The sequence below is a fragment of the Gracilinanus agilis genome, chromosome 1, assembly GCF_016433145.1.
Source record: "Gracilinanus agilis isolate LMUSP501 chromosome 1, AgileGrace, whole genome shotgun sequence".
Classification (NCBI taxonomy): Eukaryota; Metazoa; Chordata; class Mammalia; order Didelphimorphia; family Didelphidae; genus Gracilinanus; species Gracilinanus agilis.
The window spans coordinates 238,422,508-238,440,218 of NC_058130.1; the positions used below are offsets into that span (position 1 = coordinate 238,422,508).

The following is a 17,711-nucleotide window of genomic DNA, read 5'->3' on the forward strand; positions in this document are numbered from 1 at the left end:
AAAGAGATGTGACTCTGACACTCAGCAGGGGATTAGTGCTGGAATTGTGAATTGGAGAATCTTACAAAGATGCACTATACTTGAAGCTATGGGAGTGTCTGAAATTGTCAAGGAAGATAGTGTGGGGGGGCGGGGCGGGAAGGATGGAAACTTTGGGAGTACCTAAATATCAGGAACTAAGGTAGAAAGGGAGCCAGCAAGGGAGAGAATGGTCAAAGAAGTTGGAGAAAAATAAAAATAATTATGGAAACAAAGAAAGAAGAAAATTTCAAGGAAGAATTATTAGTTGTATCAGCAGCAGAAGGAAGAAAAGAAGAAAGAAGATCAGGACAAAGTAGAAGAGAAGGAGAAAAAGAAGGAAGAGAGCAGTAGTTGGACCTGTCATTCTAAGAAAAATAGTCTCCAGATTTTCTTGCAAGGTACAAAACTGGTAAGTGGCAGAGCTAGGACTTGAACACAGGTCTTCCAATACTCATTGCAGTGCTCTGTCAATCAGTAATTTTTATGGAGTTATAATGATATGAGAAACTGGCAGGAATTTTCCTTATGAAAAATAGCAGCTTCAGTGAGTACACAGGTCAGAATTAATTTTCAGCTATCCTAATGGGTCTCTGCCTGTCTCAGAAGGGAAGAGATTGGGAATCTACACACTGATCTAAGAAGATATTTTCTTATTGGCTCATCACATAATCCCCTGGAGTTCATGGCTATTCCCTCTCCTGGGGACCAAAGTCCCCATTTTGGAAAACATTGGTGTAATAAATTCTCATCTCCCATAAGGAAACGTCTTTACTTCTATAATTTAGGCTGGCAAGTTTCCAGTAAGATAGTCTTAAAGAGTTCCTTCCTTGGATATACTAAGATATTAAGTTGCTTGTGTATGTGTATCAAAGGTGAGACTTGAACTTGGTTCTTTCTGACTCTGAGACCTGTTCTCTATTCATTACAGCATGATACCTCTGACTAATAGTCTTAGTATGATTAATAATGAATAATAGCAAAATAGGAATCTAAAGTTTCATAGTTTTTAATTTGTCTTCATGTAAGTAATTTTATTTTATCTTCAAACAAATATTTTTTTCAAGTAGGCAAGACATATATTATCTTCATTTCATAGAAACTGAGGTTCATATAAATTAAGTAAATGGCAAGGTGCATAGCCTGTAAGTGGCAGAGCTGGGATTTGAACACAGGACTTCCAATTCCTGTTGCAGTGCTCTGTCCATTATGTCATTCTATAGTGTCAAATGTTGCAAAAAGGTCCAGGAGGGTGAGCAATGGGGAAAAGTTCATTGTTTTCAAAGAGTGATTGGTCTTTGTTAAGCTCAGAAAGAACAATTTTAGTTGAATTATGGTGGAAGAGGTTACATTACAAGAGGTCAAGAGTAAAGTGGCAAAGGCAGCAAGTATACATTATTCTGTTCATGCATTTTGGTGGTGAAAAAGAAAGCTTGGCATATAGCTAAAGAAAAGTTTTGAGGTTTCACCATTGTTGCTTTGGGGATAGAGAATACCCAAGTATGTTTCTGGGCCATGGGGAAGGAGTCCATAGAGAGAGAAATAATGGACATGCAAAAAGAAAGAAGCAAAAGACCAAGTCTAGTAGAGTCTTAGAGGAAGTGAGGGGTGGTCGATTCTCTCTCAGTAGGGCATGAGACTTCAGTTATTTTTTTTCTACATATTCTACTATAGGACATTGTATTTGTTTTTTTATTTTTAAACTTTTGCTATTCTGTCTTGGAAAACTAAACAACTGGACTCTCAAAAAACAAAGATAACTCTTTGCAAGTCTTACTAGTAACACAACATTTATATAGCATCTTGGCAAGCAGTTGGTGGCACAATGGAGAGAGCACTGTGCCTGGAGCTAGGAAGACATGAGTTCAAGTGTGTTTTTAAGGGGCAGCTAAGTGGCATCATGGATAGAGAGCTAGGCCTGGAGTTGGAAGAATCTGGGTTCAATTCTATTCTCAGATACTTAACCCTAATTGCCCATTCCTTACCACTCTTCTAACTTAGAATTGATATTTGATATTAATTTTTTTCAGAGGTGGGGATGGGCATGTTTAAGTGTATACAAGGGAAAGGGGAAGGTTTATTGGATTGTCTCTGAGTCAGACAAGGCTTCTTCTGTTCAGGCCCCTGAAGGAAGCTCATAGCCAGAAGCAACCCAAGAGTCACACCAGGCTGATATGAGATCCCACAGTGGCTACTGCCTTAGGACTGAGATTTCTGCTAGTTCTAATTTTGTTTTCAGAAATGCAACCTTGGTTTCATCCCATATGATCATTACGAATAGCAAAAAGTAGAATTGCACAAAATTGTGGTGATCTTATCTTAATGTATAATTTTTTTTAAACACCTTCTGTCTTGAAGCCAATACTGTGTATTGGCTCCAAGGCAGAAGAGTGGTAAGGGTAGGCAATGGGGGTCAAGTGACTGGCCCAGGGTCACACAGCTGGGAAGTGTCTAAGGCCAGATTTGAACCTAGGACCTCCCATCTCTAGGCCTGGCTCTCAATCCACTGAGCTACCCAGTTGCCCCCATTAATAATGTATAATTAATGCTTCAATTGTCACCTTAACCATGTTAAAGGAAAGTTCTGAAATAAAAATTAAATAAATTGATTAACTCTTTAAAAAATATATGAAGAGGACAAATTATGCCTTCAACCATATTTGAAGGAGGTTGTACGTGAAAGAAAAAAGAGAGAAGATTGGAACAAGAAGTAATCATGTCAAAAGAGTCTTATCGATACATTAGTCCTCAAAATATTTTTAATAAGTATGATTGAGCAAAATATGAAATTTGGCTAACCATTTGTAACTTGTGTGCTGCAAATTTATTTAATTTCAATAAATGTCATCAAAGGAACTTGTAAAAATTTGATATTTGATATCAATTCTAAGACAGAAGTTGTGTTTTAAAATAATAATAATAATGTGGCCTTAGACACTGTGCTACTAGTTTAATCACAATTTGCCTCAGTTTCCTCATCTGTTAAAAATGGGGATAATAGTAACATTTCCCATAATTGTTGTGAGGATAAATTGGGATATTTATGCAGTACTTCATGAAATTAAAAATGCTATATAGGGGGTAGTTGGATGGCTCAGTGGATTGAGAGCCAGGCCTAGAGACAGGAGGTCCTAGGTTCAAATCTGGCCTCAGACACTTCCTAGCTGTGTGACCCTGGGCAAGTCACTTAACCCCCATTGCCTAGCCCTGTAACAAATAAAATTAATATAGAAGGATATATATAAAGATATTAGGGTTTAAAAATGAATAAAAACACTCATAAAAAATAAAATGCTATATAAATGCCAAGTATTAACACAATTCAGCACATGAAACTGGTCTCTATGAGAATTGAATACAAAGTAGGGTTCCATGAATTAGATAGCTTAATGCTAATGAGACCAATTAATTCTTTTCCTTGGACTTCCTACTTGAAACTTATGAATGCCCCTAGCAGGTTTAAGATGGTGCAGTGCACAGCACTGGAAAGAACATTGAATCTGTAATCAGAAAACCTGCGTTCAAACCCCAAATCTGCCACTTACTTGTGTGTCCTTGAGGAAGATTCTCTAACCCATGTGGCCCTCAGTTTCCTTACTTGTATGAGGGGGTTGAATTGTATGACCCTCAAAGCTCCTTCTGGCTCTAAATCACGTATATGTATGTATATAAATAAATACATATATGTATATATGAAGAAAAAAGGAAACAAAATGTATTTATGAAGCAGAAGATGACAAAGCAGGAAGAGGTTGAGAGAGACTGAGACAGAGAAAGTTGGAGAGAGAAGAGAATGTTGGGAGGATTGAGGGGGGTTAGGAGAGTGGCTGTCTTTGGGGGGGGGGCATCCAAGGTTGCTAAACCACCAAACTGACATCTTGTGACACCAAAAATGACATAACATATTCTTCCAAAAGAAGCCTTCATAACACTGATACTTCTTGATGGACAGTTATAATACAGTAATGTACTGCCCTTCCTATTCACTTCAACTGAATTAATATTTAAATGGGTACCATTTGCCAGGCATTAACCCATCACCCATATGACATATGCTTTCATTTCTTTTCCCAGAAATGGGAGAGATTTTAGTCAAATCACATCCATATGCTTAGAACTGTCACTAAAAATTCTGGTACCTGGAGCAAAAAAAAAAAAAAACATTGGGGAGGGGGCAGCTGGGTAGCTCAGTGGATTGAGAGTCAGGCCTAGAGATGGGAGGCCCTAGGTTCAAATCTGGCCTCAGACACTTCTCTGCTGTGTGACCCTGGTCAAGTCACTTGACCCCTATTGCCTACCCTTACCACTCTTCTGCCTTGGAGCCAATACACAGTATTGACTCCAAGAGGGAAGGTAAGGGTTTAAAAAACAAACAAACAAACAAAAAACAAAGGATGGGGAGGGAGAAGAGAAGAAGACTTGGGCTACCCCCAGGCTGCTGCTAGGGACAAATAACCTCTGCAGTAGTGAGAAGGGCAAGACAGACAACTCTAGCTAAATACAACTGGGTAAGGAGACTGGTGGCTCATCCCCTAGGGAGTCCAGCCCATGCCCCTCGCTTATAGCCTGTGCCTTTAGGTTACCTAGATCTTGGAAAGGAGTGGCAGGCAGGCGAGGCAAGGCTATGGGGAAACACAATGGCGGTCCTTCAACCTTAGTTGCAATGAAAATGCACAGGCTGGCTGGTGAGAGGGCTAAATAGGTTGGGAATTGTAGCCTGGACCCATGAGATGAAAGAGAAGGGGCTGATCACAAATACAAAGGGGAGAGGTCCATCACGAGCCAACAAAGGCCCCGGATGTGGGGGACAGGAAAAGGTACGGAGGTGGTATAATATGAGCCAGAAGAGACCCCAGAGAATTATCATAGCATCTGCCCTCACCTAAGCTTCGGATGTAACAAAAAGGATGCATATGTGAAATGTAAAGCTAGGGAAGTAGCCTGTGGCCTTTGAAGGAAATAAAGCTAACTGTCCCACAAGGGAATTGAACATGAGACTTTGGCCTCATTAAGACAATACTCATCAACAGAGCTAACTAGTCTCAAATAGGTTATTACTAAAAATTAAGCTGTTTTTCGCTCTCTGCACAATGGAATATTTTGACTTTGTTTCCTCTCCAAAATTCCTTTCTCTATAGGTGCTCACACCTACTTTCACAACTGAATGGAACACAGAGAGAGGATGGATTCTATTATTATAGACTGTTCATCCCTGAGAAGAATCATAGACATGACCTCATTGAACTGCTTCACTTTACAGAGTAGGGAAACTAAGGCCAAGGGAAGTGAAGTGACTTGCTCAAGTGGTCATACCTACTTAGTGGATCAGCCAGAATTAGAAGTCAGTTCTTTTGGGTCAATCCTAAAATCTCTCCACTGTTAAGCAAGGGACACAGTGGATAGAACATTGGACTTGGAATCAGGAAGACACATCTTTCTGAATTCAGATCTACCATTAGACACTTACTAGTTGTGTGACCCTAGGCAGGTCATGTAATCCTATTTGCCCCAATCTGTAAAAAGAGCTGGAGAAAGAAATGGCAAGCCACTCCAGCATCTTTGCCAAGAAAACTCCAAATGGGGTCACGAAGAGTTAGATGCTACTGAAAAATGACTGAATGACAAACACTATAAGCAACTGTGTCAGGGAATTGATTATTGGGATCAGTTACCTAAAAATAGAAAGTAATTTAAATAAGTAAATATCTATTTTACACATGCATACACACATATACATTTATTAACACCGGTCAGATTCTTTTAGAGTATGATTTCTCAACCTTTTTTGTATCATGGACCCCTTTGGTTTATGGATCCCTTCTTAAAATAATGTTTTTAAGTTCATAGGATAAAACATACAGGATTTCAAAGGAATACTTGACTATAAGTATCAAAATGAATTTTTTTTAAAAAGAAAGAAAATAAGTTCACACACTCCAGGTTAAGAACCTCTGACTTAGAGTGTGATTCATTAACCAACTGTATTACTGGTTCTTATTATGTGCATATGTGGCAATATATGCTCCTAGGATTTAATTTACATGATGTATGTGAACTTTTGGGGCCATTTCTGCCAGGATATCTAAAGCTAAAAAGAGACATGAACTCAAAGCAGTGGCCTCGGAAGCTTCTCAAACAGATGCAATGCCTTGGAGACCTCTGCTGGAAGAACACATTATGGCACTTTAAAAGTCAAATGAAAATGCACATTGCCAGTCACAGAAATTTAAAACTAGAAAGTACTTCCCGGCAGCCATTTAGTCCAACAAATACCCTAGCGGAGTATGTCCCACTATAAAAAGCTGACAAATGGGCAACTAGCATCTATCCGAACACCTCTAAGGAAGAAGACATCGGTTGATCTCTCAAAGAAGCCGATTACCTTTTTGTACCACAAATTCTAGTTAGGATTTTTTTTGAGCATCAAACTAAATTTGCTTTTCCCCCTAAAATTCCCCCTAAAAATCCAGTATTCCTGATTTTTCTCCTCCAAAGCAAAGCAAAAAAGTCCAATTATACTTCATCCTCATGACATTCCTTCAAATACTTGAAGAAAATTATGCACACAGAAATTGGGTTGGAAGAAAGGATAATGAGCTTATGTATAGAATTGTTGAGTTTGAGGTTCAGGAGGAGATGTTTGGTGGGCTGCTGGGAATCATCTGTATGAAGCCTTAGGCCTGAACGAGTTTACCAAGGAAGAATATAGATAGAAGAGAAGACCAGTCTTTGGAGATCATGTAAATTAGGGATTGTGGAGAACTGAGGAGCCAGTGAAAAATATGATAGGAAGAGAACCAGAAGAGTGTGGTATCTCTAATGCCAGGGAATTTATTCTACTCTCACCATTGGATCCTCATTAAATTACTTATGATGTTTAGAGACAAGCCTTATTCATTTCATATGAATCGATACTCAGCAGTGCAATAAAGTGGGTCAGCATCCCTTGCATACTCTCTATGTACACCTATGCTCCTCAGGCAGTCAATTTCACTTTAACTTAGATCTAAAAGTTAGAAACTTGTACTTACTTCAAACTTAAATGTTCTTTTTTTTTTCCAGCTTCCACCTATTGTTCCTAGCTCTGTACTCTGGGGCCAAACAGAATAAGTCAACCTCCTCTTCTACATGACAATCCTTCAGATATTCACAGAATCCTTAGATTAAAGAATTGAAAGAAATTGTCTAGTTCTTTCTACACATTAAAGGCATATTCACTATAACATAACTGACAAGTGGTCATGCTTTCTTTACTTGAAGTAGAGAATGTTAAACATTTTCTGCCTCTATGGAGGAGGAATATACCACCGCATGAGGGATTTCAATTTTGGGGAGCTCTAATTGTTAGAAAGTTTTTTCTGACATTGTCTAAACTTACTTCTTTGCAGCTTCCTCCCATTGCTCCTGGTTTTGGCCCTTTGGGCCAAGCAGAACAAATAATCCTTCCTCTGTAAGATAGCTCTTCAGATTTGAAGAAAACTATCACGTCTCCCAAGTCTTCGCTTTTCCAAACTAAACCTGTCCAGTTACTTCAACTGATGCCCAAATGCCATGGACTCAAGGCATTTTAACATCTCTGGTTAACTCCTCTGACTTTCTAATTTATCAATGTCTTTCCTAATTGGTGGCACTCTGAACTAGGCACAAAGGAGGTCTTAAGAGGGCAGAGTACAGTAGTACTACCACCTTCCTATTTCTGGAAGCTATGCTTCTATTAATGTCATCTAAAATCACGGTATTTTTTGGCCACATCATACTTCTATTTCATATTGAGCTTTCAGTCTACTAAAACCTCAGAACTGACATCTCTCCCTCTTTTGTAACCAAGTGTCAAACTTCCCACTTATGACTGAATATCATTTTATTAGATTTTTCCCAATGCTCTAGCATGTCAAGACCTCTTTGGATCCTGGCAAATTAAAGATAGCTATCATATCCTCCATGAGTCTTTTCTACACTATATACACTCAGTGTGATTACCTCAAGCACCTGAGGATTCTTTAATCCTAATGACTAGGCAACTAAGTAGGAGTAGTGGATAGAGCTCTGGATCAGGAGTCAGGAAGATCTAAGTTTGAATCCAGACTCAGACATTTATTAGCTGTGTGACCCTGGGCAAGTTGCTTAATATCTCTTCATTTCAGTTTCCTCATCTGCAAAATGAGGATAATAACAGTACCTGCCTCCTGGGATTTTTGTAAGGATTAAATGAAATAATATTTGTAAAGCACTTTGCAAACCTTAAAGAACTATATAAATGCTAGCTGTACCTATTACATTTGGGTAAACTATTCAAAGTTCTATATATGCTCAGCTTCATGTGAGTATGTGATAAAAATGAGATACTATAAAAACACTGCACCAGCTTTACATTAAAGAGCTCAGGGACTGTGCAGAACTAGATTGAGGGTGCAGAAGGTACAGACTTTGCTAGGTTCTAGGGCACTCGTGGGAAATGATAGCGGGTGTTACTATTTTAAGTGCTGGGTGTGAATAAAAAAAATGTTCTTATCATGGGCTCAAAGCAATACTTGGGCTACAAAGGTACAGATCTGGTGCAGAGGGCACAACATTCCCTTTATAGGCAAGAACAACATAAACAGTATAATAAAAGCTCACCAATATGTAGTGACTAAATGTGAGTAACTCCTGTCTGAAATGACTGTAATTCTGAACTATGGGCTACTTTAAAAACAATCTGGCTCTGTTGCTTTCAAGCACACAGAGTCACTAGAAGTAATAATGTGTTCCTAAGGAAAAATACGGAGTAGCTGGCAATACAATTATGAACCTAGGATTGATTAAAGAGCCGGATGCAAATTGGTAATGGACTGATTATTGTCAACTGGTGATCTGGGGATCTGTCCTTGGTCCTGGGCCCTTCAATATTTTTATCAATGACTAGGTTGAAGTCACAGGTGGCATATCTATCAGATTTGAAGATGACAGAAATCTGTGAGAAAGATCTTTCATATTGGAATACAGCAACAGGAAGAGAAGAGATTTCCATAAGGCTAGTAAGGTGAATTTCAAGAGACATCAATCAATCATATAAAATCTTACACTTAGATCTCAAAAATCAAATATCATTGGAAGAGGTACAGAAAGACAATTGTTGATCTGAGACTTTGGCTGCATTGAAAGCTAAATGTGATTCACCTATGTGCCCTAGCCAAAAAGTTAATACAATCTTAAGACTCATTCAGAGAGAAGCAAAGTGTCCACAACAAGGTGCCCTGCTCAGAACAAATCTCGAATATTGTTTTTAGCCCTAGGAGCCATGTTTTAATGTTGGGGATTGATTATAGGAGTTCTTTGATGAATCCAGGCAGGTCACCTGGTGATGAGGCTTCGTTGGTACTTTGATTATATCTTATTGTGAAGGATATGGACATGTCCTGTAACAATATCATGGAGAAGATTTGGGCACTTCTACTGGTAGATGCTCATTAGTACCTCAGTGAGAATGAGGTCATCTCCCTAGGTCTTACTGACTGAAGATTAAATATATTGATTAATGCATCTTAATATATTAATATATATTATCATTTACTAATAATTAATTGCATTAATTATTAATTAATGCATTATTAATACATCTTGATATATTAATTGATTAATACATCTTAATATATTAATAATAATATATGGAGTAAAGATCAAGATTTATGGATTAATTCATAAGTGAACTGGCTAACAATTGAGTTACAATAATCCTTTTTTTCAGGATATATAAAAAGGGACCCTGAACTATTTTCCACTTGAGAGACCCAGAGGGAAACAAGAGAAAAATGGCCCTGGGTCCTGTAGGGAAAAGTCTATGCATGTATTTAGCCAACTATAACAGAATAGGAGTACATTATAGTAATACATGACTGGGCATTTCCCTCTTTTTCATTAATATTAATTTACTTGATCTTTCATAAACATTTAAGGGAAGTAATGTGAACATTCTAAATTCTCATTATTTGAATGAGGAATCAGGTTCAGAAAGGAATTTACCAAAGTCACACTGTGAGCAAATGATCCAGCTAGCAAGCTCTTTCTCCAGATTCCAGATTCAATAATTCTTCATACAATCCCTCTCTGAATCATTACAAATTCAAAATTAGGGAAGTTGTATGATTTTTTTCTTTACATTTTGCAGGCCAACATAGGAGAATCAAGCTACAAAAATATCCCACTAACACTCTAGCCCAGCCTACGCCCCAACTTTATAGCTACCATCATGAATCCACTCCTGAGATAGCATGTAAAGATTCTCAAATAACAGTAGAAGGAAAACAAGGTACAGTGAAAACTGAGATAAATTTAGTTACTCACTGTCACTGAGAGTCCAGGCGACAAGATATTCGCTCCATTCTCCTGGGGACTTGGTATTCACTCGGGCTCTCACTATGTACTTTTCCCTGGGTTGTAAGTTGTAAAGAATCACCGAGGACTGGTTTGAAGGTACTCTTATGATCTCTGGCTCACTTTGGACCTGCATGGATCTCCTTTCCACCTCAACATAAAAGTCATCTTCTGAATTTGGAAATATTGGTTGCCACGTTAAATTCAGAGTGGTCTGACTTCTTGGTAGGAGACTTAGACCTCTCGGTGGAGGAAGGCCTTGAAATAAGAGAGAGAAATTTCCTTTCATTTATTGTGGAGGTAAGCACAAATTGGCTACTAAAGCCTTTCTAAGGAAAGAAACTTTGGAGTTAGTTCGAAATCTGCAATCAGTAATCCAGGCTAAACATCTGAGGCAAAAGTGAAACAATACTCTTCTGCCTAAAAACCTTCCAGGACTTCTCGATGAATTCTGTGGTAACAGTTTAGGATCTTATTCCTTCCACTTGAATTTGAATTTAGTAGATGACTCAGAAAAAGTTTCTAATCCTAGAGTTTTAACAATCCTATTAAATCTAGGTTCTAGAGGCCCCAGCTTGGCACCCTTCAATTAATGCAAGGTTTATAAGTTGTGTAAAATTCTGAAAGTGACTTATTGCAGTAACCCAGAAAGAGCTAGCTCAGTTACCAGTGGTGAAAACTGTGTACACTCTCTGACTCATCAAAAATAGAGAGAAATGAGACCATAATTCATTCTCGATAAACAATGGGCCATTTCTCCACATCATCTCCATTTAAGGTCAAGGTATTAAACACTGCAATTCTCTTCCCAAATCTTCTATAAAACACGACTTTGAATCTATAATTATTATTTTTTTCTGTGCCCACCTATATATTTTCTCTGAAAGAGGAAACTTTATGTACAAAAGGTCATTTTTCACAATAATGTGACTTATCAATCAATATGTAGGGTCAACCTCTTCAGTCTCTTGTGAGTATAATAATTGATTAAGAGCTGGAAGGGATAGTAGGAGTAATAGAATACAACTCCCTCATTTTATATATGGGAAAACCAAGACCTAGAAAAGTGACCTGGCTAGTCACACAGCTAATAAACGTATTCCCAGATCCAAGACTAAAATTCTATTTATTATACTATACTGCCCCTCTATGGATGCATCTTGGTAGGAGAAAGTCTTATCTTCAAATGATCATGTAAAATTGGATGAAACTAATCTGTTCTAATTTATGTAAGGTTTAGTAATAGAAAAAATAGTTCAGAATAGTTTAAATTATGTCAGCATGTTTATTAGCTCTTTCTTTAATAACTCTGCTGTCTTTGATGGGTGATATTACCTTCCTTCATTAAGCTATAAAGTTTTAGCTGCTAAATCTACAGAATAGCTAAGTGCACACAGTCATCACAGAGTGAAAGACTGATTTAATTATCTGGATAGTTTAGGCAAAAGTAAGGTTTGGAGAGTTTCTATTTTATTTATTAATATATAATATAATATATAATATTATAATATTACCTTTCCTCTGCCTGCAGAGTGTTAAGAAAAGACTCTTCCTCCTCCCTACCTCATACTCATGTGCATTGTAAATGGCACATATGTTATTTAAAAAATCCAACATAATAAAAAACTAAATAGCAGCAAACTTTAAATTATGAAAAATAATCACTTTCATGAACAACCTCTTTCCTTCTGCCCATCTTGGTATTATTTTGACATCTTCCAAGAGAATTCCAAATACATCCTGGTTTGAATTTTAAGTGATGAGGACAGTGTGGAATGAGTTTGTCAAGTTGTTATCTTTTCCATAGATACTTTCCATCTGAGTCATATTTTGGCCTGCAACTTTTAATTCATCAACATAGACAGGGTGAAAATGGCCCCCTGTCTCACTTCTGCTGATTGAAGTATAAAACAATTTAGTATCCACTTTGATCTTAGCCCATCAGTTTCAACAAAGTCTAGATAGTTTCCTATTATAATAACTAGGCTCTCTATTTCTTTTGCATTTGGTACTTCTAAAAAGTGACTGATGTTAACAAGGCACATTTCTTCCTGATTCAACATTTATATTGAACCTCTTGGGGTCATACCACTTGAGTGCCAACTTGTTTTGTAGAGAGGCTGACGTATTGAAAATTAATTGTCTAAGCTCCTCTTCTCTGGAGAAATGTGGGAGCATAGGTGTGAAATACTGAATGTATGGCCAGATATAATTTATGGATTTTTTGTGGTTCAAGTATCTCCAACTCTTTGTGTCCCCATTTGAAATTTTCTTGGCAAAGATATTGCAGTGATTGACCACTTCCTTATCCAGCTAATTTTGCACATGAGGAGTTGAGGCAAACAGGGTTAAATGACTTTTCCAGGGTCACTACAGCTTCTAGCTCCCTAAGTGTGGTTTGGCTAAGAGAAATTACTTTTTTTCTCTTTTTAAAACAAAATTTTGTTATAAGGGATAACTACTTGCTACAGAGAGCATAGGTGATATACTTGGAAATGAAAATGATGTGAAAACTAAAAATATCAACAAAAAAGTTTTTTTTAGAAAACTAGTAGCCTTAGATCTTCCTTAGATTAGATTTAACATGATGGAAAGCCAAGCAACTATGAAGGGGAGACAGAATTGTTAGGGGTCTAAGAATTCTCGGCACCTTTTGTGTCATGTTCCTTTTGGCAATCTAGTGAAGACTGTGGGTCTTTTCTCAAAATAATGAGGTTTACATTTTAAAAATAAAATATATATGGATTATTAAATTATATTATATAAAGGAACTAATGGCATCAGAGTATAGTTATCAAAATATTTTAAGAAATAAGTTTACATATCTCAGTTGAAGAACTTCTATCTAAAAAAACTCAGTACTGTTCTTGACTTCATCACATTCTTCCATATTCTTATTTTCTTATATCCTTATTTATTATAATGGGATCGGGGATTGGGATAAATTGTGGGAGAAACCGAGTTTGAGAGTAGGAAAGCATATAAACTAAAATAATAAATAGTGCCTTCTAGATTCCTGGTGGAGGCAGGGGGAAGGTAGGTAAATTCATGTGAAATACAGTATATTTTGAAGGTTGATATACAGATCATTTTCTGTGCTTCTTAATATAAACAATATAATATATTCTTAATATAAACAATAAGTTTACTTTTAGATAGGTAAAGGTATGTCATACTAAAAGAGAAATTTGATCACTTATGAACAGCTCTGGTTTTTTAAAAATTCAGAATAGATAAATCATTGTATGCTAGTAGTTTATTCAAACAGATCTGGTGCTAAGGCATTATAAGAAACTTATAGAGAAATAGTTTGCTGGGTGGTCATAATCTCATCCCTAAAAGATGAACATTTTCCATTTTTGAATCTTATGGTTAGCCACCACCTATTATCCAGTGTACCCTACCCCTAGTGAGCTTTCTTATTATCTCATTTGATCTTCACAATAGCTCAGTGGTATGAGTGCTATATGTTATTTTCATTTTCTAGATGAGAGAAATGAGGATCAGAGAGGTTCTGTGACTATTCCAGGGTGTATAGTTAGAAAATCTTGGATCCCTAAAACTATATTACCTAGCATCCTTTTCCTATCATTTATGTGCATCTTTACATTATTGTTTATATAGTTCTATAACTCCTCCTCTTCTCTCTCTCCTTTTTATCTTCCTTTGCTTCAAGTTAGTATTAACAAACTTTATAAATATTATACTTGGAGATATTGGATATTAATTTTAATCTCTACAAGGGTCATACGGCTAGTAAGGGTCAGGTAGAATTCAAATATAGACATCAGGCACAATGCTCTTAACAATGTTGGCATTTATTCTAATTTTGAATCTAATAATTGAATCAGAAATCAGAATAGGTCAAATATTGGGTTATAGAGGAGAAGACTGGCAACAAGGTCTCAGAGGGGAGAGTTTTGACTGTTGACTTGAAAGTTCCTTTTCTAACTCAAAGAGTTCATAAACCATTAAAACCATGACCACAAGAGGGGTCAGATACAAAGTTAACTCAAAGAAGGTGGTTTGTAGAGCCCACAGTATGGCGGACACAATAGGGTGACAGTAGCAAGTAGTAGGTTTAGCTAGAATCCATCTGGGTTTTTTGCTATGGTTCCTGCATGGTATAATTATTGTTGTTCAATCATTTTTTGATCATGCTCAACTCTTCATAACCCCATTTGATGTTGTCTTGGCAAAGATACTGAAGTGGTTTGCCATTTCCTTCTCTAGCTCATTTTACAAATATGAAAACATGAATCAAACAAGGTAAAGTGGCTTGCCCAGGGTCATATAGCTAATGAGTATCTGAGTGAAGATTTGAACTCGGGAAGATGAATCTTCCTGAGTCCAGTGCACTACCTAGGTATAATCCTAACCCCAAAAAGAAATGGTCAAGGCCAAAAGTGTCACACTAAGGGTAGTAGCCTACTGCTACCAGCATTAATTCGTAATTAAAATGTTAAAATGTATTAAAATGATTAAAATGTAATTGGAAAGTATTTAACAAAACAACTGAAAATATAATCTAACATAGATAATATTGATGTATGGTTTTCTAAGTCAATATGGGGTCAACAAGAATCCTTACGTACTTTTTCTATTCAAGTTTGGCACCATTGGTCTAGGTGACTCAGGTATGCATTGGTCTGACCTGACTGTATGGGGCTTGCAGGATATCAGTAATGGTTTGGCTAGGGAGACTGGTGGATTCAAATATTGGACTTAAAATAAAAAAAAACTCAATTCAAATCCTGTCTCCAATATTAGTTGGGTGACCATCAGCAAGTCACCAATTCTCTTTTCATTTTCCATCTCCTGAACTGTAAAATAAAGGGATGGGAGTCAATGGCTTCTAAACATCTTTTCTAGCCCTAAATCTATGCTTCTTTCAGTAGGAGAAAATATCATATCTTTTCTCTCCTAACAATCAAGCTAAGAATCTGCCCTAAACAAAAAAAAAAGTAGGTTAATTAATAGTTCATGTTCTTATAACTTCTTTCTCCAGGATAAACAAAAACTCTTCCACCTCATCACTCTGCTTATTTTTCCCTCTTATTGAATTCCTGCACATGGAGACTGTTTTTCCCACTACTACTTACCAATGGAAGCTGTTGTAAAACGTTTGACAGGTCCTGGGTGTCCTTCACCCCCCTCTCCTCGACGGCTCAGCTGAACACAGAGCTCATATTCTGTCCGTGATTCCAAAGCATCCAGGGTGACAATTTCTTCAGTTACTGAGTAAAGAAAAGGAAAATCTAAGAAATTGTAATAAGTTTGAAATATTTTTCAGATCAAGAAAATGTTGATTTAAAAGAGGGAGCTTTGAAGATAAGTTCAAAAGTCTAAACTCTAGGGGATCAAATGTTATAGTCTTTAACCTACGTGAAAGAGTGTTGTTGTCATCCATTCTCTGAATCACATCTGGCTCTTGGTAGACCCCATGGACCATAGCTATCTATGGAGTTTTCTTGGCAAAAAAAAATTAAAAAAAAATACTGGAATGGTTTGCATTTACTTCTCCAGTGGATCCTTTTGTCAGGCAATCAGAGATTTAGTGACTTTCCCAGGGTCACACAGCAAGTGAAAGAGTATTTGTCTGGAAGGAAAGAGTCCTTATTGATCTTGTGGGGCTGGGGCTACCTAACTGACAAAGCTCTGGGACTACTTGTATCATGTCAGATATATTTATATGTTTGTTAATAATAGCTAGCATTAGTGCTTTGAGGTTTACAAAGATCCATTCTATAGATATATTTCTTTATCTGTCAGGACCTCATCAGTTCAGATTAGTAGGGGTAGGAATAGGGGTTTTTGGGAAGGGAGCAAGGGCTCTTTTGAAGTAGTAAAAATTCTAGATTCTTAAAATAATGTTAAATGTAGTCAAAAGAAATGTTGGCCTTAGAACACCTTTTACCTTGAATCTTTTCTTAGTCACTTGATATCTATTAGACCTGGGACAAATCACTTAGTTGGGCCTCAGTTTCCCTAAACTGAGGAAACTGGACAACATGGTTTTTAAGGTCCCTTGCATTATTACATTTATGATCTTATGAAATAGATATAGTAGAAGAGCTAGAACCAAGTTGGCAAAGAAGTCAATACAGTCTCTCTTAGATTTGCTTTAATGTCTAAATAATTGGTTTTTAATGCTCATGTGTGCATTTTAGACACAATGCTTTTCTCTATAAATGGATTTGTCCAAAGGACTCAGAAACAAATCTAAGTAACCAGAATATGTGCGACCTATCTTTTATTTAGCTCTGTTTGCTCAGCAGGCCCAAACTCTGCCACACCCTCTCCTCCCCCTCTTTATTAATAATTTACAACTTAATTTCTATCAGAGTTACTACTAATTCCAAATGACTGTAGCTTTATTAGATTTTTGACTGTACTCTGCAGGCTTCATTAAAGCTGACTATTTCCAGGAAGCATGAATAGTGAAATGAATATTAGGGAATTTATAGTGATTCCACTGGGTAGTGATATAAAACCCCTTCCTAATGAAATTTTGAGCTTTGGTTCTAGAAACAATAATTGAGCCTCTTCATTTTAAGGCTCTGTGGTGTATGAATCCTTTATTGGGCTGAAAGAGGAAAAGTAGAGTTGAGGAAGAGTCTGGAGAATTTGTTAAATGTAGCCCTCTAGCTTACAGGGCTAAGAAATCTTCCTCTCCTGTCATAATTGCCTCAGCACTTTGCTGAGGTGGTGTAGACAATTTTTCTGGTGTAGACAGTCTATTTCATTCTATCCTAGGTCTTAACCACTGGTTAACATACTTTTTCTTCTACAACTCAAAAATATATTTGTCCTAGATCTGTGAACTCCCCTTCCTCAGGTAAATATTCTAGAAATCTGTGACTCCTGGGCAAGTCACTAAATATCTCAAAGACCCAGATGAATCCCTAATATTCTTTAGTTATGTAGTATACATGAATCTGTGTTGGCAGAGGGAGTTTCCTTTTGAGAAGTTCTCAACACCCAAAAAATTCCATGTCTGTCATAAATGAATGAATGGGATAGAAAGGTAGATACACAGATGAAATAAAGAAGCTGGGCATTTGGAAATAAGGTAGCGGGATGCAAAAATAAGAAAATTCAGCTCTTTGGTTCAGTTTTAATCATAGCTCTGAGGCAGCTGGTGGCACCATGGACAGATGGCTGTGCCTAGAGTCAAGAAGACTCAAGTTCAGGTTTGGCCTCAGGTACTTACTAACTGTGTGGTCCTGGGTAAGTCATTTAACCTCTGTTTGTCTCAGTTTCCTCAACTGTAAAAATGGGAATAGTTACGTAGCACTTATCTCCCAGGGCTGCTGTGAAGATCAAATAAGATCAGATTT

General features: G+C 37.1%; 1 protein-coding gene across 1 annotated transcript in view; it reads right to left on the reverse strand.

The window, feature by feature from the left end:
• Positions 1-17,711, reverse strand: part of TEK (TEK receptor tyrosine kinase) — a 118,819-nt gene that overhangs the window by 32,369 nt on the left and 68,739 nt on the right. Inside the window, exons 11-12 of the mRNA XM_044660604.1 lie at positions 15,474-15,608; positions 10,342-10,629 (exon numbers count right to left, since the gene is read on the reverse strand). Coding sequence (XP_044516539.1) covers positions 10,342-10,629; positions 15,474-15,608 — 423 coding nt within the window. The remainder of the gene's footprint in view (positions 1-10,341; positions 10,630-15,473; positions 15,609-17,711) is intronic.